The sequence below is a fragment of the Zootoca vivipara genome, chromosome 13 (genome assembly GCF_965207765.1).
Source record: "Zootoca vivipara chromosome 13, rZooViv2.hap1.1, whole genome shotgun sequence".
NCBI classification, from domain to species: domain Eukaryota; kingdom Metazoa; phylum Chordata; class Lepidosauria; order Squamata; family Lacertidae; genus Zootoca; species Zootoca vivipara.
Window position 1 is genome coordinate 3,378,505 of NC_142596.1, and position 20,166 is coordinate 3,398,670.

The 20,166-nt window shown below is 44.5% G+C and overlaps 2 protein-coding genes and 1 long non-coding RNA gene across 3 annotated transcripts in view; 1 reads left to right on the forward strand and 2 right to left on the reverse strand.

The window, feature by feature from the left end:
* Nucleotides 1–2,245, reverse strand: part of MTMR10 (myotubularin related protein 10) — a 48,620-nt gene extending 46,375 nt beyond the window's left edge. The window contains exon 1 of the mRNA XM_035130508.3: nucleotides 1,925–2,245. Within this exon, the coding sequence (XP_034986399.2) occupies nucleotides 1,925–1,978 (54 nt within the window). The 5' untranslated portion in view covers nucleotides 1,979–2,245. The remainder of the gene's footprint in view (nucleotides 1–1,924) is intronic.
* A 231-nt stretch (nucleotides 2,246–2,476) lies between these two features.
* On the forward strand, nucleotides 2,477–19,626 carry LOC148683607 (uncharacterized). Its single transcript, XR_015946893.1, has 4 exons — nucleotides 2,477–2,644; nucleotides 15,325–15,542; nucleotides 17,080–17,397; nucleotides 18,811–19,626. It is a non-coding gene; the product is annotated as an uncharacterized LOC148683607 (long non-coding RNA).
* TRPM1 (transient receptor potential cation channel subfamily M member 1) overlaps nucleotides 9,476–20,166 on the reverse strand; it is a 57,133-nt gene continuing 46,442 nt past the window's right edge. The window contains exons 25-27 of the mRNA XM_088657230.1: nucleotides 15,278–15,477; nucleotides 13,810–13,942; nucleotides 9,476–11,526 (exon numbers count right to left, since the gene is read on the reverse strand). Of these exons, the coding sequence (XP_088513356.1) occupies nucleotides 10,287–11,526; nucleotides 13,810–13,942; nucleotides 15,278–15,477 (1,573 nt within the window). The 3' untranslated portion in view covers nucleotides 9,476–10,286. The remainder of the gene's footprint in view (nucleotides 11,527–13,809; nucleotides 13,943–15,277; nucleotides 15,478–20,166) is intronic.

The window sequence follows — 20,166 nt, forward strand, 5'->3', positions numbered from 1 at the left end:
TGATCCCCAAAAAACGGGGCTTTTCCCATTTGCAAAAGAAGCTGCACAACTTTGAGCTGATGCTAAAAAAAATGGAGCTTTCCCCTTTGCAAAAAAAGCTGCACAACTGAGCTGATACACCCCAAAATGGGCCTTTTCCCATTTGCAAAAGAAGCTGCAAGAAGCTGCACAACTTTGAGCTGATCCCCGCCAAAAACAGAGCTTTCCTCCTCTAAAAATTAGGTGCATTTTTTTGAGTGAAAAATACGGTAATTCAAAAAAAAGAAGAAAAGACATGAGATTCGTCTGACATGACTTGTTTTTGATAAAGTCATGCTGGGTCTTAGTAATTACTGCCTCCTTTTCTAAGTGCTCAAAGATTGACTGTTGAATTATTGGTTCTAGGACCTTTCCTGGAATCAATGTCAAGCTCACAAGTCAATAGTTAATGGGTCTTCTCCCCCCCCCTTTTGAAGATGGGGAAAACATTTTCCCACCTCCAGTCTGCAAGGACATCACTTCTTTTCCAAGAATTCTCAAAGATTAAAGTCTGTGTTCATTCTGAGCTTCAGTCTGCCTGACCTTCATCCTGCAACTGTTGGCTACTTGTCAGTGTTCAAAATTAGCCAGACACCAGGTGCATTTTGCACCTGGCTATCGGCCACTTGCAACCAAGTGAAGATGCCTGGGTGCCAGGATGGTACCTGACACCTCTACCAACTGGAGGCGCATGCCTAGGAATAATTGGATCTTGACTGTTTTCACACCAGATCCTGTAGAATTGTATCCGTTATATTTTACATGCACAATCAGAATGAATTTCAGTAACCAAAATGCTTTTTCTGTAAAGCCTGAGCAAGAGCAGTGAACAACATTACAGTCAATTGCTGTAGCTTGTCTTCACTTACCCCACCCCACTGCCCTGCTCAAAGTTATGAAGAATGTTCTCACGTTGTAAATGGGATTGTCACCATTAAGGGGGAAAAAGGTGGGAATGATGTGTAGGATAGCATTCTTTACCAGGGCATAAGAAAGCAATCCTAAACATATTAACGCAAAAGTCAATCCCACAAGACTGCAAGCTGGTTTCCTAGACACACTTTCCTCAAAAGCTAAGTTGCACTAAGGGAAAGGAGGGAAGAGGGCTCATTGCAAAGTAATGCATTAGGACTGCAAGGTGACATCCTCGCTCCAGGACATGTTTCCCCAGAAATCAGCCCCATGGAGTTGACTTGCTGCCAAGGAAGCTTCCATATGTGCAGAGAATGCTGCTGCACTGGAGCCTCTCCCACCTGCTACATTTCAGTGTGCGGATGTTTAGCTAAGCAACTTCTGTGACATTATGCTTATTATTATTATTATTATTATTAAACTTGTGCATTACTCAGTGTTTCCTCAAGTCCCACCAAGTAAAGACAGGAGCGGGTGACTTCAGCTGTAAATAAAAAAACCAAATCATTATATCCACTGAAAGCAAGTCCCATTGAACTCAGTGCGAATTGCACTCCAGTAGGCATCATCATTATTATTATTGTTATTATTTATTGCCCATCCTCTACTCTAAGGTCCCAGGGCCGGCTACGACATCGAAACACGTGCATGCATGGTGCTAGACTTCCTATTATTATCATCACTGTTATTTATTGGATTATTTATTGGATTTGGATTTATTGGTCCGTCATCCGCTTAGGATCCCACCTGCAAGACACAAGGGCTGCACCCTCCCGGAGGTGGAGGGTGGCGCCTTCATTCCTGCCCCAGACCCCCCACCGAGAGGGCGACTCGCGGGTCTGCCCAACGTGCAGCAGGAGGAGGGCGGCGGCGGCGGTTCCCTCCAGCTCAAGCCAGAGCTCCGAAAGGGGCTTCCTTGCCCCTAAGACCCAAAGTAACTTAGGAGGGGGAAACAGCCGCTGCTGCCGCCGCCCTACTGGCACGCGCGCCTTACCTGAGGCAAGAGGTACGACTTGAAGGTGGCCTTGGGGGGCTTGAGAGGAAACATGACCGCAGCGGCAGCGGCGACTCCCAAGCCAGGCCGACCCCGCTCGTCGCTCGTTCGTTCTCCCTCGGAGCTCCGGGCTCGTCTCTTGGCCCCACCTCACGCCGGCGGCGGCGGGGGCTACTACGCCGGAGAAGCCACGCCCCCTGTCGTCACGCGCTCGCGCTCCCTCCGCTGCTTTCGTTGCGTCGGCTGCCGCTGCTTGCTCCGCCCGCTGCCTTCCTCCCCCCTCCCTCTTGACCCCGCCTCCGCCATCCTCACACCGGTCTGAAGGTTACGAAGGAGGGGGTTAGAGGCTCCGGCGCCCCGCCCACCCTCGTGCTACCATCACGTGGAGGAGGAAGGGGAGGAGCCGCAGCCGACGGGGAAGGCCAATAGCAGGGGCCGCGCGCTCAACCTTCGCGTCACGAACCAGACGTCGCGGGGAGGGGCGTGACGGTGGAGGGCGGTCAGCTGCTGCTTCCTCTCCTACCCCGCCCTCCCTCTCGCCTCTCGTCTCCTAGCAACGTTCGTTGTGAAAGGAAGGAGGTGTCGGACGGTGGGGCTGAGGGTCAAACGCGGCCGCTCCGCGAGAACCGAGGCCTTCCTCCCTGTGCAAGGCCACCGGCCATGCCCCGAGGCGTTTCAGTAGGCGCCGCAAAAGGCGGTTGGGAGTCAGCCTGGCCGTTGGTAGGGCTTCTTTTTCATTTTTAAAAAATTAAAGGCAAACATTTATTGAATAAATTAATCGTAAGGTTTTTTCCCCTTTTCAATTATGGAAAACATTGCTAAGGCACACATGCATTGAATTTAGGGGTTTTCATTTTCAAATTTTTTAGAGAAAAATTTTGTTGAACCAAATAATCATCAGGGTTTTATATTTTCCATTATTTCATTTTTATAGGCAAACATTCATTGAATTAAATGGTCGTAAAATACATTATTTTTATTCATCAAAGAAATTGAACCTTAACAAAATGCATTAAACATTTTAAATCCATAAATTATTATATGTTTTATTATTCCATAATTTAAGGGGGAAATGTATCCAGAAAATAAAGCAAGTTTCTGCCCCCTCATGCCATCCCCATTTCCAGCCTGGTGCGGGGGAGAGGGGCATTCAAAATGTAAGCCTGGTCCCTGCTCACATGGGGGCTTAATCTCCTACAAACTGCCAGCTCCCCTCTAGTCCACTGGGTAGGGTTTATTTTGTAGCCTAGGTCATGCTGCTGTTGTTTTTTGATTGCGTTTAGGGGGTTTGTTGGATTCTGGGGCAGCATTCTGTATATTGTGGACACAGTGGAACCTCAGTTTTCGAACATAATCCATTCCAGAAGTTCGTTTGACTTCCAAAATGTTGGGTGTCCCTTAGTTTGTGTAAAATTGTTTAGTGTTGTGGGGATTTTCCTTTGTTTTGGAAGAATGGGTATGTTGTGGTGGGGTGTTTTTGAATATGTCTCTCTCACAGTGGAATCATTGTTTCATCTCATCCTCTAGAATGTATGGGATTACGTGGTGCACTTGGTTGGCGATGTAGTATAGTTCTATGCTGGGAATTTCCCATCTTCCTTCTGAGGAAGGGAGGTGCAGATATTTGAAGCTTATTCTTGGCTTTTTGTGTGAGAAAATAAACGAGTGTAGTTTTTTCCTACCATTTAGAGTTGGGTTGGGGGAATCCAGATTGGGAAGGTTTGGAATAGGTGGGTTAATTTTGGAGGGTGATCATTTTGATCATGGCTATTTTGTCTGAGGGTGAAGTTGGTGTTGTTCCATTTCCTGAAGTCTTTGTTAATTTCTCGCCACAGGGCCTTGTAATTGTGGAGGTATAGTTTGTTGAGGTTTTTGGTTATATGTACCCCTAAGTATCTGAATTTGGTGCAGCAAAGTTTTATCTTTGTGATGTTGGTGACTTTTCAAACATTTATTACATTTATGTTAATTGAGGAAAGTGTAAAGATATGCCACAAGTGTACTTTTGGCATATTGGACATTTATTTTCTTGAATTTATTGGTATGTGTTGTTTTTGTAGTGTTAAGACAAATATTGGCTCCAAAAGCAGTGCACTTTCAAGTTGCTTATTAGTCAGCATGAACACAGCGGATAGCACAGAATTCATCCCTCTGTTTAATGGTTAGCTGGAGGTCTCCTTGGATTAAACTTCGGCATATAGGCCACATTTCACCTCCATAGATGCACTTCATCCTGTGTTTTCTCATTAAGAGTTTTTGTTTAACAGTTTTAAAGAGACAGCAGTAAATTATCCCTTTCCCAGTTTCTTCAACCTTTGCCCTTTTAGGCTTCAAACCTTTTTTTATTTTAGGGGAGAAAACTATTTCTGCAAGAATGCTGGCTGTTATGATCCTCATCCTACAGAAAAGAATTAACAGAGCCTTTCCAGATTAGCATGAGGGAAAGCATTTTTCTGTACTTCACAAAGTGTGGGAGGGGACAAGGCAGAAAACACTGGGTGGGTGTGCATGCCCGGATGAGGGTAAGGCATTTTCTTCCTAGTTAAACTTAACTTGTGCTTAATAGTCAGTTCTACTATTAAGCAGATGAAGGCCACCTCAGGTGGCAGATGCTGTGGGTGGTCCCTTGGTCCCTTGGTTCCTGTAAGCTAGCCTGCTGTGCTTAAGTACAGTGAACAAAGAACTCCCATCACCACTGTTAAATTCTACCAGTTTGGCCAGATTCTGTATGTGAATTGGGGAGAGAGTAGTGTCTTCCCTGCCACAATGGGAGCTTATGCCAGTGCAGCTTCCATGCCCTCTCCTTCCTCACCTATTTTTAGCCTGAAACCTGGAGAACTTTGAAATATTTTCCCATATATTCTTTTATCTTCCTTCCCTTCAACATCTAGTTAAGAAAACAAAGTGAGCTGTGATTTTTCATGACAATTTTTAAAAAACAAAATGTGAATTTATTAAGATGCTATTACATTTTAAAATACAGTCCTTACTTAATATATATATATATATGTTTAAAATGCTTTACACAAAAATACAAAGTAAAGAAAAGGTTTCATTTCAGAGAGTTCCATATTATTCCTGGATTAACTTGTGTGATAATCATTTCAGTACTAGAAACAAAGGATAAAGGTTTACTTAACACATCACTTCATAATGATGTTGCTGGGTTTGGGGTTTTGTTTTGTTTGTTTTTTTGCTGATGGAATATAGGCAAACAATGAAAGGCACCTGCATATTATAACAAAGCCAAATGATCGTGTAATTGCACAAAACTTATGCAAAAGTAAACTGTGAAGGCTAATGCTACCAAATTGTATCCCATGTCATTGTTGTAATCATAATGTGGTAAATAAATTCTGAGATAATGCTTAAAAAGGAGTCTCAAACAAAGTCTTTGCTTCAATATATCAGTGGGGTGTGGGTGTATGTATGTGAAGCCAGTTTCTGGATTCCATTGTGAGCACACTCTATAACAGCCTTCCCTGACCTGATACCCTCCAGTTACTGTGGACAACTCAGCTCTGATGGGTGTTATAGTCCAAAACACCAGGAGGGTGCCAGATTGGGAAGGTTGCTCCTTCATGTGTCTGGGTTCCTATTTTTGTCTTTTTGCTTTTTCTGCTGGGGAAGAAGGGGTTTTCAGATTGACTTGTCTCCTTAAGCCTAAGAGTTAGGGGAATCAGAATGCTAAGTGTAGGGAGGAGACACACAGCGACCACCAATAAAAACCCCTTGGTCCATGGGAAAGAGGAGAGCCACTGAAATGGGAATCTACATACAAAGCAACTTAGGATCCAGCGGTAATATTTTTAAGTTTATTGTACATAATAGGACTACCAGGAGTTAAACATAAACCTTTGACCTCTAATCTGTGAAAAATTAACTTTTCCATCCCAGTTAGCTGAAATCCTCTTAGGTAATGTGCTTAATGGTTTGATTAAAAAGAAAAAAACCTCCACCTTTACAGAGGGGAAAGCAGTCTTCTGGAAAGAATAGGAAGAACTTCCGTTACTCAAAATAGAATGCTATTCACAAAAGGAAATAAATTATCATATATTATTTAGTTGTAATGCTACAAAGCTAACCTTTGGATAACTAACTGTGCCGTTCTGTGCTGAAGCTCAGGAGGCTACAGGATTCAGTGGCCACCGTGCTACACCAGCAACAAGTCCCAGTGCACAACTTTGAGACTACAGGGTGCATATCTGTGCTCTTTTCATGGCAGCCTCCTGCAAGCTCTGCTAAGACAAGGGAGAAATAAAAACTGCGGTTTTAAGAAAATAAAAAGTAAGGTTTTTAAAGAAAAAAAGATCAGATTTTAAAATCTGGTTTTAGTTGTTGTTTATTCATTGTTAAATGCTAAGTTTCTCTTAGAAATAACAATATGAATATGAAATAATCTAGATTTTAGCATGTTGGTTCTACAGTGCATGTGCAAATTGAATCAGTGTCTCTAGCAGCTGTAGTAAATTAAAGGCTTTTCTCCATAAATGAAGAGTGCTTCCAGACAAGGGTTTATTGTGGGATTAGTGTTATCTTGCATGCACGCTTTTCTCAGCGTCCACATGAACATCACTGTTGCCAGCCCAGATTTCTCCACATTTAATCCAGATTTACTCTTTCCACACAAAAATCCAGTAAGTTTTTTAAAGAAGAAAAAACCACATGCCAACTCACCATTTGCGATATCTGAATAACCCATTTTTAGTACAACCAGGGGGCACAGCTCAGTGGTGGAGCAGTTGCTTTGCATGTAGCAGGTCTTGGGTTCTATCTCCAGCATCTCCAGGTAAAGCTGGGAAAGACTCCCTGCCTGAAAACCTGGAATGCTGCTGCCAGTCAGTGTAGACCATCCTGAGCTAGATGGTCTGGCTCGGTATGAAGTTGCTGCTTATTTCCTGTGTCATAAGCATGCAGAGCTACCGTAGTTGTGAATAGATTGTGCATTTCTAGTGTGTGCAAAATGGAAATTAATGCTTGCAAAAGCAGGTTTGTGGGGTACGTATCATCTGGTTCTCCGGCACACGATTCTGCACCTGCTGACGTTTGCCACATTGTCATTGGGAGCAAGATGCAGGAGGGAGGGAAAAAGGAACACCCACCACTCCGTTTAAATTTCTCCCAATTCCCAGCATTTCTGTGGGAGATTCTGGCAATTGACTTGTAGATCAGGGTACAATGCAGCTGCTATTTCTTTTCTTGAGCAGGTCTCAACTTCCACCTGCTTCTGTTCATAAAGCAAGTTTTATTTCCTCTTTCGCTGCTTCTGCAGTCACTGAATACAAATGTCCCTTAAGCAAGTCTTAAATTTTCTCCTTAGAGTCCACCTATCCACCCTTACTGTAACTCAAAGATAGCACCACCCCCACCGCATTTGGAGTGCTCTGAAACAGCACCTTCCTATCAAATGTCCATTAACAGTTCTTCCACAAGGCAGCACCACCCATGTGGTGCTATCACTTAAGGCAATCACCTCTGTTTGACATAATTTGATCAAGAACTATAGAGACCTACAGGGTATATTAACAAATGATTTTTAGGAAGCTGCAGGAATTTGGGGCTATGCCAAACAGATAATGCAAGACTGTGAAGGTCAAGATATGCGTGCAGACATGTAACTAGCCTGATGAATGGGTGTAAGATGATGATATTATTATTATTATTATTATTATTATTATTATTATTATTATTATACCCCATCCATTTGGCTGTATTTCTCCTGCTACTCTGTGCAGCTTCCAACACATAAAAACATAATAAAACATCAGACATTAAAAACTTCCTGATACAGGAAGGAACTTTTAGATGTCTTCTAAAAGTTGTAGTTCTTTATCTCCTTGACATCTGGTGGAGACCCTCTGCCTTCTTCCCTGTAACTTTACTTCTCACAGTGAGGGAATGCCAGAAGGCCCTCAGAGCTAGATCTGTGTCCACTCTGAATGATGGGGGTGCAGATGCTCCTTCAGATATACAGGGCCAAGGCCGCTTAGGGCTTTAAAGGTTAGCACCAACACTTTGAATTGTGCTTGGAAACGTACTGAGAGCCAGTGTAGATCCTTTAGGACTGGTGTTATATGATCCCAGTGGCTACTCCCAGTCACAAGTCTAGCTGCCGTATTCTGGATTAGTAGTAATATCTTAATTAGCTATCCTAACCCACAATTTCTGAAACAATACACACTGAAATGTGGCCTTCCTTTGAAATTAGCACTTCTCTGAATTTTGCAGTGTGGTTCTCTAGCCAACCTATGTTTACAAAAATGCATGTACAATCGTACCTTGGCTTTTGAACAATTTCGTTCTTGAACGTTTTGGCTCCCAAACCCCACGAACCTGGAAGTGACTGTTCTGGTTTGCGAACTATTTTTGGAAACTGACTGTCTGACGGGGCTTCCACAGCTTCCAATTGGCTGCAGGAGCTTCCTGCAGCCAATCAGAAGCCACACTTTGATTCCGTTTAAAGGTACGACAGTACTAAAATGTGCATAAAAATGCATGGAATAGTGAAAATAGCACACAATACATTACAGTATATTTGGGGAAACTTTTGCAAAAGTGTGTATTTTAGGCATACAAAGATTTGTATACAGTATTATGATACATTCACACTGAAATGCTGCTGAATTTTCATAAGGACTAATAAAAAAATGCTGGTGTGTGTGTGTGTGTGTGTGTGTGTGTGTGTGTGGAGAACTGAATTTAAGAGTGGAAAAAAATAGAACCAAGAGAAGCCAAATCAGGCAAATTTGTGCATCCCTACCCTGATGCCACTTTTTGAGCAGAAAAATCAGCTTTTGGAAGGGCAGTTGGGATTGGACAAGGTTGCTCCCCCAACCCATTATGCTGCTGGAGATCACCGCCACCTTGGCTTTCCCCCGTCATGGAAGTTCTAATGTTCATTTGCAAAGGCATAGATGCAGTTGGGAAAGTTGTGGAGAGAGAACATCATTTGTAACGGGTGTGAGTTGACTTTACGGGTGTGAGTTACACTTCTTGCCTCTGCCATTTCTCCAATCTTGACTGCATTTCCAGAAATAATCTTTTCAATATAAAGAATAATGCCAAGTAATGCCATGTGCATCTGAGTGTAACATCTAGTTTTGCCCTTAGATGCAATTAAAGTTTCAAGTCCACATTTTTGTCGTTCACCTTTTGCTTGCGGATCACCAAAAAACAGCACTGCCTTAAACCAAGGACGTTACTTGCTGAGTCACATGATAGCATTTGAGGTCTGGGAATCACCTGAAGCGAAAACCTCCCCAAACAGTAAAATCACAAGCTTAAAAGTTACTGTATTGGCCTGAATATAAGATGCACCCGCAAATAAGCTGCATCTTTAAATTCAAGGCTTATTTGTGGGTGCAGCCCGCCTCCCGAAAACACATTTATTTAAGTCTGCAGTTGGCTGAACTGTGCCTGAAAAAAATATTTATCTGATTGCCACTAGCCCAAACTGGCTGACCAGAACAACAACAACAATGGTGTAAAAATAGTGACAGTAAGACTCCGCACACAAACTCATACCTCTTCAAGAAGGTACTCCTTCTCCCCCCCCCCTTTCTTCCTTGGTGCCACTATAGATATGGGAATGCTGTCTTTCAAGGATCCTCAGTGTAGGGAGTTTGCAGCGGGTATATACAGGAATGATCACATACAGTGTTATATGTGCGTATATCCTTGATAGCTATACTATGCTGAGGGAATACTGTATACACTTGCCACACACAACATTCACTTTTGCAGGAAGAAGAGCTGCTGGTTGTGCCACTTTTTATGTGTGTTAAAAAAGGGCCTCTCGGTGATTCATTCTGCAGCATTTCCCTGAAGCCCACAAAGAATGTTATTCGCCTGTCAATCCCTCAGTGAGAACCTTTGTTTTAAGCCAGGCATCCCCAAACTTCGGCCCTCCAGATGTTTTGGACTACAATTCCCATCTTCCCCGACCACTGGTCCTGTTAGCTAGGGATCATGGGAGTTGTAGGCCAAAACATCTGGAGGGCCGCAGTTTGGGGATGCCTGTTTTAAGCAGTGGTGCTCTTATGGGTCAGGAGGATCCAGCCTCCAGTTCACTGAACTACATTGCTTTTAGAATCATTGACATAATGAATTAAAGAATCCATGTTGATACTGTTGGCCGTGCCCTCCAGAGGTAGCTATGACCCTCAGGGAGGGCACACCTTCCCTTCACAAAAGCAGGAAGTGCTTTGAAGCAGGAACAGTTGGACATGAATGCATCTGCAAAAGCGAACACAGTGAGCTACCAAATGCAAACTGGCTCTTTAAAGGATGGGCTTTTGGGACAACCTGTGGTGTCCTGGCTTAACCATATCTCCCAACTGTTGCTTGTTGAGAAAAGGACATTTTAGCATTCAGTTTCTGCGGATGCAGTTTCTTGTTTTGCTTTCTGCTCTTCCGTTGCAGTCCCACAGGTCACCACTAGGCTGCTGACACTGCTGGCATGTCCCGGTCTATTAAGCCTGTCCTTAATGGACTTGGGTTTTCGAGAATGGCTGTGTAAACTCTTTGACCGTACGGAAGGAAAACCACAAGTCCTGTCAGATTCCACTGACAAAAAATTGTCTGTGTAGATCCTTTTGGTGACAGGTGAGGAAGGATGGGAGGCACTGAGACCCACCACTTCACCAACATCGCTGTCCTCTTCAGTGTCAGTCAGTAGCTGTTTCCGCTCGGCTTGCATCTCCGCTTCAGACACAATGCCAGGATATTCAGGAGGAGGCTCACTAGCCAGTTTCTGCTGAACCTCATACTTCCACTCGGCAGTCCATTGTTCAATTGTGGAAGGGCACACTTCATCCATGATGGTCCTATACTCTTGGTCCATAATGGTCTGGTTGTTAACTCCTCCAACCATCTTTCCACCTTGTGCAAATATGTAACTCCTTGATTTCATCATGGTTGCTTCGCAAGCGTTGAATGTTTCAGAAGGGTAGTACCTCATTGCCCTAGGTTTGTCCAAGGGATAGGAGATGGTGGCTTCTAATTTGGTCCTTTCTAACGCTAAATGAGGGTTCTGAATTTTTGGCCCAGTTCCAGGCTTCCCATTCACAACCATATCCATTTGGTTGAGAGTTTGGGGTGTGGTCACTTCATTCTTACAATGTTCCTGCCTGTCAACTGAGCCAGAACGGGATAGAGAAACATTCTGCGTAACATCTAAAGTGTTTTTGCTGTGATCTGTAGAGGCCACTGTGTTTGCGCTTGCGGCAGAGGGGGTGCTTCCTTGGTGTTCTGGAGCCAGCTGTAGCTTTGAATCCGCTTTACGCAATGCCAAGGCTGGAGACATTGGGGTAGGCAGGTCATCATAGGCGAGGTCATCGCCATGGTACCTGTACATGTAGCCATCATAACTGTTTACGCTGCTTTGCCGGAGGAGGTAAGCAGCATCGCATTCCGAGGATGCCCGGGAACGTGTGTGAGTCAGTTCAGCCTTGTCGATGCCTGCCAGTTTCTCCAGAGCATTTGCCATCCGGCCAGAGAGTTCTTCCAGCTGAGAAAGTCGAAGGTCAACCGTCTGGAGAGAGGCTTTCATGAAATGTTCTCTTTCATTCACTTCTTCCAATCTCATAGACATGTTTTCAACTCTATAGAATTCAAATGGGGGGGGGGGTTAAGATTCATTAAGCAACACAGATTTGTCCTGCACTGTAATTATTAGCCCAGAACAGTACTTACGAGGAGGGCAGTTGTTTTATTAATTATTAGAGCTTCCAGTTTTACTCAGTTAATCAGTAGGTTATTACTCGTTTGTTCATGACATTGGCTGCCACAAACTTAATTATAATAAAACCAAGAAAAGAAAAGAACCAGAGTGTGTTAGAATAACTTGGAAGGATTATAACAGTATTTTGGCTGGACATCTCACATTCCTCTGCTGCAGTTTCCTTTGGTTGAATTCTTACGATATTTAGAATATTTTTGCATGGTACTGTCAGGAATGGTGTTTCCTGCTTGGCAGGGGGTTGGACTGGATGACCCTTGTGGTCTCTTCCAACTCTATGATTCTATGATACTGTGGGCACTGCCAAGCTGCCAGAGGGCCCACAGGCAGCATGTGATCCCCAGCATATGTGGTGACACCTTGCAAATCATCCCAACTTCCTGAGTAAGAAGAAATTATATTTTGTTTGCATTTGAATGAAAATTGACCTAATTCACACCCTCAAACCAATATGTGATCCCAAGCACAACCCTCCTCAAAATTTGTATGTCTCAGAATTTTGGGATGCAGATGTCCAACCAAGTAGTGCGTACAACAGTGATTGGAGGAAATGTGTGCAAAATACATATGTTAGTGGAAATAACAAAAAAAACCACACAAGTTGTTTTCAGAAATGAGTATATTAGTCAAAACTATGTGCCAAAATGTGTTTATTGGGAGAAAATTGCACTTAGATGCTGACAAATTTTCATGAGATTTTTTAAAATGCAAATTGCTGTGGAATAGAGGACCGAATTTAAGATGGGTAAAATTGAGAAACAAAGAAATGAAATTGGCAGATCCTTCCTTACCTAGGGGCAACTACCAGCAAACTCATGTTACCACTGAGCAGGTTCTGCTTGTTTCTCCCTTACTTCCCCTTTGTCTTAAGTGTGTAGAATGAAAGTACACTCTGCACAATTTACCCTAATGTATGTAATATATACATTTTTGGATTTTCATGAACATATTCACTAGTATGTACAATTTATCCCAATATATGACTTCCAACATCGGTTGGAGAACTACATTGCAAAATTTAGGTAAAGGGACCCCTGACTGTTAGGTCCAGTCGTGACCGACTCTGGGGTTGTGGCGCTCATCTTGCTCTATAGGTCGAGGGAGCCAGCAGACAGTTTCCTGGTCATGTGGCCAGCATGACTAAGCTGCTTCTGCCGAACCAGAGCAGCATACGGAAACACCGTTTACCTTCCCGCTGGAGCAGTACCTATTTATCTACTTGCACTATGACGTGCTTTCGAACTGCTAGGTTGGCAGTAGCTGGGACCGAGCAACGGGAGCTCACCCAGTCGCGGGGATTTGAACCACCGACCTTCTGATCGGCAACCCCTAGGCTTTGTGGTTTAGACCACAGCACCACCCACGTCCCTAAATTGCAAAATTTAGATAAGTGCAAATTCCGAAGGATTGCCATGTTGCAGTTCATATATTGATTCAAAATATTGTAGATTTACATTTAAATGTGAACTGAATTGAATTTCTCCCCCATCCCTATGAATAAGTCTCATTGAATTTAATGAGCCTTTGAGTAGACATGTATATAGACAAAAATGTATATATTACATAAAGGTAAAGGTAAAGGGACCCCTGACCATTAGGTCCAGTCGTGACCGACTCTGGGGTTGTGCGCTCATCTCGCATTATTGGCCGAGGGAGCCGGCGTATAGCTTCCAGGTCATGTGGCCAGCATGACAAAGCCGCTTCTGGCAAACCAGAGCAGCACATGGAAACACCGTTTACCTTCCCGCTGTAGCGGTTCCTATTTATCTACTTGCATTTTGACATGCTTTCGAACTGCTAGGTTGGCAGGAGCTGGGACCAAGCAACGGGAGCTCACCCCGTCACAGGGATTCGAACCGCCGACCTTCTGATCAGCAAGCCCTAGGCTCAGTGGTTTAACCACAGCGCCACCTGGGTCGTTTTATATATTACATACATTAGGGTAATTGCACTGTGAGATGAGCAGGGTATAAAGAAGGCGGAGGAGGAGAAGGATTTATTATTGGCAATCTTAAAGTAGAATCTCAAACTTATTGTGTTGCCTTACTCTTTCCTTCAACATCTCCAAAGGACCCTAGTGTTGAAGTCCATGCTTCCTCTTTGCCCACTGCAACTGGCAAGAAAAATAAACAAATCCACTGGCTACCTTTCCGAAGTAACTCTGATACGTTCATCATTTGATGACTGTTCTTCATCTTCTTTTTGTCGGAAATACTCCTCAACGCATTGCTCCTCAAATTCATACAGTTTTTTCAACTCTTCATCATTTAGAAACAGCTCTGAAAGAAATTGAGGCAGGGAAAGCACGTATTTTACCCTGTCTATCAAACCCCCTAAATTCTGAAGAGACTACTAACACCTCAATGTGCATTTTCAGGCTACTTGTAATGAACATTAGGCTCTAATGCTGCAAGCCTAACCCCACTTTTCTGGGAGTAAATAGATCTGAGGAGACATGGTGAGGCTTGCACTGTTAAGGTACAGTTCTGTGCATATTCTAGCCTGTAGCCATATAGCAAAAATCTGGCAAGCAGGCAGTAGCTAAATACTCTGAATTTCTATGGTATGGTGGTTTGCACACTGTCCCTTGCTGAAATTAAAATCCATTCTGGAGTCCTGTGTCAGCAAAACTTGAGGCCTGGTTTCAACTATTGGAAAGTAGTCTAAAATATCAACAGCTCAATCCTGATCATGTTTACTCAGAAACAAGGTAAAGGTAAAAAGGTAAAGGTAAAGGTTGCGGCGCTCTCGCTTTATTGGTCGAGGGAGCCTTCCGGGTCATGTGGCCAGCATGACAAAGCCGCTTCTGATGAACCAGAGCAGCACACAGAAACGCCGTTTACCTTCCCGCTGGAGCGGTACCTATTTATCTACTTGCACTCGATGCGCTTTCGAACTGCTAGGTGGGCAGGAGCTGGGACCGAACAACAGGAGCTCATCCCATCGCGGGGATTCGAACTGCCAACCTTCCGACCGGCAAGCCCTAGGCTCTGTGGTTTAGACCACAGCGCCACCCGCGTCCCTTACTCAGAAACAAGCCCACCGTATTTATTGAGACATCCTTTTTGTAAACTGCTTTGAGGGTTTTTTCTTTAACATTCAAGTGCTCCATGAATTTTATGAAATACATGCATAAATAATCCTATGCATGCTTACTCGCTATGTTCAATGGGAAAGTGTGCTCAATGTTGCACCCTTAGGGCTGGTTCACCTGACTCAGGGACACAGATTATCCCTTCAATATCCTATCCCATTCTGTGTATCCCTTTCATAACCATTTCCCGCATCTACAGCTCCCATCAGCCCCTGCCACTTTGGATAGCAATTGAGGATGATGGGAGTTGTAGTCCAGCTACAGATTCCCCACCCGCTTTTGATTTAGTCCAACTAAGCCTGATCTCCCCACACAGCAGCATGAGGCAGTAAAGTGGCTATAGATGGGGGATGTTTCTGAGTTCTGCCCACCTTTCAAAAACGAAAGGTGGGCAGAAAGTCCCAATTGGAGCCCTGCTTGCAGGTGTTCTATGGATGGGACCTTCAACCCCCTGCCTGACCCCTGCTATGGTGCCCAGTCAATCCAGACATAGCACAGAGAGAATGCCCCCCCCCCATACTCAGTCCTCGGTCGCGTTCATCTTGGTCTTCTCTTCGTTTCTTGCAGCGGCAGCAGAGACGAACTATAATGATGTAAAGGTGGCTAAAGATGATCATTGGTGGAGGAAGCACCGGCCGGTCATGGAAGGTCATGATCAGCTGATATCGCTGGAACTTCCAGACTTGGTTGGAGATAGACTTCACTTCAAAGAAGGTGTTGCTGCAAAAGACACAGCCAGCATACTCCTGTTGAATAGCTTCACTACAAAATTGCCAGAGAGCTAAGTAAAACTTGCGAGAACTCTGCCCTCTCTTCACATGTTGCCAGTTTAAAGTTGCCACATTGGGGGGCAGGATGAGAACATGACACAGAGAGGGGAAGTTGCCTTCAGAGTGAACCCTATGTGCCTCGCCATGCAAATGATGACATCTGTTCAGAAATAGATAGTGCAGATCAAACAGAAGTGGGACCAGTTCTCCATGAGCTTAGGGACCGAAGGGGATTGATTCAGTTTGCAATAGTTAACCTTCCTAATTCACACTTCCTGAAACAATAAGGAAACTGAAGTACAGCTACCCTGTAAAATTCGCACTTCTCTAAATTTTGCAAGACACTTCTCCAACCAAAAAGTGCGCATGAAAGTGCATCTTATAAGTGAAAATAACCTTAAAAACATACATTATATTGGGAAAACTGTTTGCAGAAATTCATATATTAGGTAAAATTATGTCCAAAATTCATCAGAAGGAATGCACACAAAAGTGCAGACAAATTTTTGTGTGATCCTTTTTAAAAGAAAAAAGAGAAATCCCTAACTTGATGCAGAAATGAGGCAAATTGAACTTCAGATTGGAAAAATGAGGAACTGAAATTGGCAGATTTGTTCTATTGAGATTTCAAGATTAGGGTGGTGCCCAGCAATTGCTGCTCTCATGCCCAGATAATGTCTCAGTATGGACTAGAAGGGCAACCACTGGGGAGAGAGTTGCACCAGTTGCCCACTGCCAAAAGGACCTCTGCAAAATATCATTTCTTTTGGAGCCGATTATTTGAAGCATGGCTCAAACTGAGCATTGCAAAGAACGCATCCTGGCGTTTGATGTGACATTAAACATTCAACCCATGAAAGGCCCTTTGTAACATCAAAGCCCATAGAAGCTCTACATTGTCTTGCTTTTTAAAATGCTCATCAGCTTGACCTAAATAGCAATGTTTGCAAATCTCTCTCAGAAATATATTCTGTGAACTTGGTTCACAGAAAATGGGCAGGGAACCTTTTTTTCTGCTGAGGACTGCATTCCCCTGGGGGTCAATTTGTTGGGGACTGCATGCCAGTAGTGCAGGGTGTGTGCTAAACCAGGTTACTGGAAGCATATTGGCATTTTGTAGTGTTTGAGTTCATTCACAAGTGGACAGGTTGAGCATAGGTAGAAGCACAAAGTCCACCAGACCTGGAAAGAGGCAGCTAGCACCCCCAGATGCTGTTTGCTTATGGATCCCAAACTCTTCTCTCTGAAAAACACTTCCAGAGGGGCAGCTGTGTAGCAAAAATATGAAAGTGTCTTGTGGCACCTTAAGACTAACAAATTTGTTATGGCGCAAGTGTTCCTGAACTCGTGGAATTGGGTTTGAGCCCACAAATGCTTCCGCCATGATAAACTTGTTAGTCTTTCAGGTGACCCAAAACTCTTTCTTGTTTCAGTTATCTGGGTCTCTCTTAGTACAAAACTTTAGTCTGCTGTTACTCACAGGTAGCTTGTTCTGCCATCCCCAGCTAGAGGAAAAAATAAGGATGCATAATTTTCTCTAACCATCTCCTAGCTTCTTGGGGCCATCTTAATTACCATGGAGACATATCCCTTTTGTCAAGTCCAAAACTCTGACCGAGTATTGCCTCTGGGAAGGCCACACTGATCAATCTACTCTCAGAAATCTGACTGGAAATCCATAGCAATTGCATCTCTTCAGGAATGGGATTACATGAGACCAACAGCCTGAGATGTCCCTTCTGGGTTTGTTTGTCCACCTTTGGTCTCCATCCTGCACTCAGTTCTCACTGGTGGCTCCTAGAAGCTGTCAGCATGCAACAGCAGCCACAACCCAGGAAGGGTTTTAACTGGCCAGCTAAACCAGATGAAGGTAGGTGATGGGTCTCAAAACCTTGGTGAGTTAGGGACTTTGTCAACGGTGCTTCCAGTCAAAGGAATGTGCATGGCAGAGAGTTCACTCTTTATTGTCAAAGACAGGCATCCCCAAACTTCGGCCCTCCAGATGTTTTGGACTACAATTCCCATCATCCCTGACCACTGGTCCTGTTAGCTAGGGATCATGGGAGTTGTAGGCCAAAACATCTGGAGGGCCACAGTTTGGGGATGCCTGGTCAAAGATAACATAGTTGATTTGCTTCTACTGCTCCAGATACCTACACACATCAATCTAGCATCTAGGCAGCTACTCCCAGTTCCACACTCTATGAAGCAGTTGCAGCAACTGGGAACCACTCCTCCCCTACCAGTTTATGTACCTTCCCAAGTTGGGCTGCACGCATGTAGCCAGAGACTACGCCTGCATGGAAACTTCCTCTGCTTCAATTCCCACTTCAATTCCCTCCTGATTCTGGGAGACAGTGGTGCAGGAGAGGGTGGGGAAGCACTTGGTCCTTCACTTGCCTGGCCTGCCTTTTCCTCCTCTTTCTCCAGCTCTGAAACTTCTCCTGTCTCTTGATTCTCACCTCCTGGCTGGTATGAGTATGATAATTTATTGCAGTCGGAGACCAGCTTATAAAACACACCTGGGGCTACAATCCCAGATGGAAAACAAACATTTAAAACATTGTACAACAGTAAATTTAAAATTTATAAATGCGGTAAGCGTATAGACACCTAAAAACTTTGAGATAAGCTACCACAGAGAAATGACCCAGAATCACCCGAGGAACCGAGTTTGGGGATTTTCTTAACAAACTAGTTTGGATCGGGGGTGGTGGTCTGCGCCTACAGATGGATTTTCAGCCACCCATGTCTCTTGGCATAGTTGTCAAGTTCTCCCTTTTTTAAAGGGAAATTCCCTTATGCTGAATAGGCTTCCTCGTGAGAAAAGGGAAAACTTGACAGCTATGGTGTCTTGGAGGGAGATGATATTAAAGTTTTGGCGGTAGAAGCGGATATCTGTAGAGTGGGATAGGCATCTGGACCAGCCGGCTACCTTCCAGGAGAGGATGTTTAGGGCAGTAGTTGATTCTTGGGTTTTTAGATTTCCTGGCTGGTATAGGCCCTCACAAACCACTGCCTGCCTCTCCTGGGCCAGACTCCAGCTCCCCTTCCCCCAGTGTACTCTCCTCAGCACCCTGCCAGTCTATGACACTTCCCCTGCATGTGAAGACAGGCTCCAGCGGATGGAGCAGATGAAAGCAAGAGTGGGTCCAATGGCCAATAAGGTGGTTTCTGCATGTGCTGTAGAGGGAAGTGAGGGGCAGATGGGGCTTGTCAACCTGGGAAGGAAGCCCTTCTAGGAGAAGGAAAACTGTGATTCTAAACCTCTACTGCTTTGTAGGATATCTTTGGGAGAAGAAAAGGCTAAGGAGTAAACCCTACACAAATCTGGAGTGGAGTCCATAAGATGGTTGGATGGCACCTTGTACACCTCCTTCTGGCAACTCCTGCAGCCGAGCTACTGCCAAACATCTTGCTCTGCTTTCCTTTGGACCACATCAATGTGGCCAAGAGGGTGGTCTTGTCATCTGGGCAGCCTCTATACACACTTTCCAGGCTTACAGCCCAGGGTGGTCACTTCAGTGCTGCTAATGCAGCTGTTGGACTTCACCCACAGAGGCACACTCCATTGTCTCTTGACAGATGCCCAAAAACTGGCTGTAGAAGTAATTGGGGAAATGCAAATTTTGAAACGTAGCTGCATTTCAGCTTGTGTATTGTTTTTCTCCCTCATCCCTAATGGTGATGATGGTTATATTTTACTACTTGACAGTTTGGTGCAATGGTGTTTGGCCATGTAGACCCTTTCACTGTTCTTGCAGTGTCTCTTTTCATTTTTTTGAGAGTCAACAAATTGCACCCCCAAGTCTTCTGCAGGAGAAGAGAAGCATTGGCAGTGCAACAAAGCATGGCCCATCCCTGTGACTACCGAGCAAGGATGGGTTAACTGCATGACCTACTTCCTACAATGTTGATTTTATTTGCAGTCCCTTCAGATAACCACCATTGTGCTTGCAAGAGAATCACTTTCTCTCTTCTTCTTTTTCCCCTTTTAAATTTAGCTCTGCGACTGGCATGTGACTCCTTTTAAAATGCACGACCTTTTCAGCTATTGAATATTCTACTGTAGATAGCAAAATAAAAGACAGCTTTGTAAGCAAGTCTGATTTCAAAGGACAGCACCCAAACCGGGCACAGTGCCCAGGAGAATGGCATGGATCTACACCCACCAGCAATCCAGTTTTGGAAACTGGCAGCAAAAGATAACAGTGTGATTGAGCAGTAAATATAAGCATCTCCCCCGCTTGTGTGTACGTGTTAAAGCAAGCAGCCATATGAGACCTGATGCTAGTAGCAGCTCATCGAAACCCAAGGAGGGCAACTTGTGTGGTCTTCCTGGTATTGCTGGGCCACAGCTCCTACCTGGAGGCCCACAGATGCAGGGCAGTCTCGAGCAGGTCGCGCGCCCTGGTGCTGAGGGGCGGAGATCACTCTGGCGCCCCTGCCCTCGCAGGGTGCATCATGGTTTCAGCGCAGCTTTGCCGCGCGGCGCCCTGCCTACCGGCCCAGCGCCCTGGCGCACCGCACCACCGGGGGTCTACCTAGAGCCAGCCCTGCACAGATGCTTCAGCCCTGATCTAAACAGATGAAGCTCTACCCTTCCCTTGCCCTTGTCCTACATACACACAGCACTTTA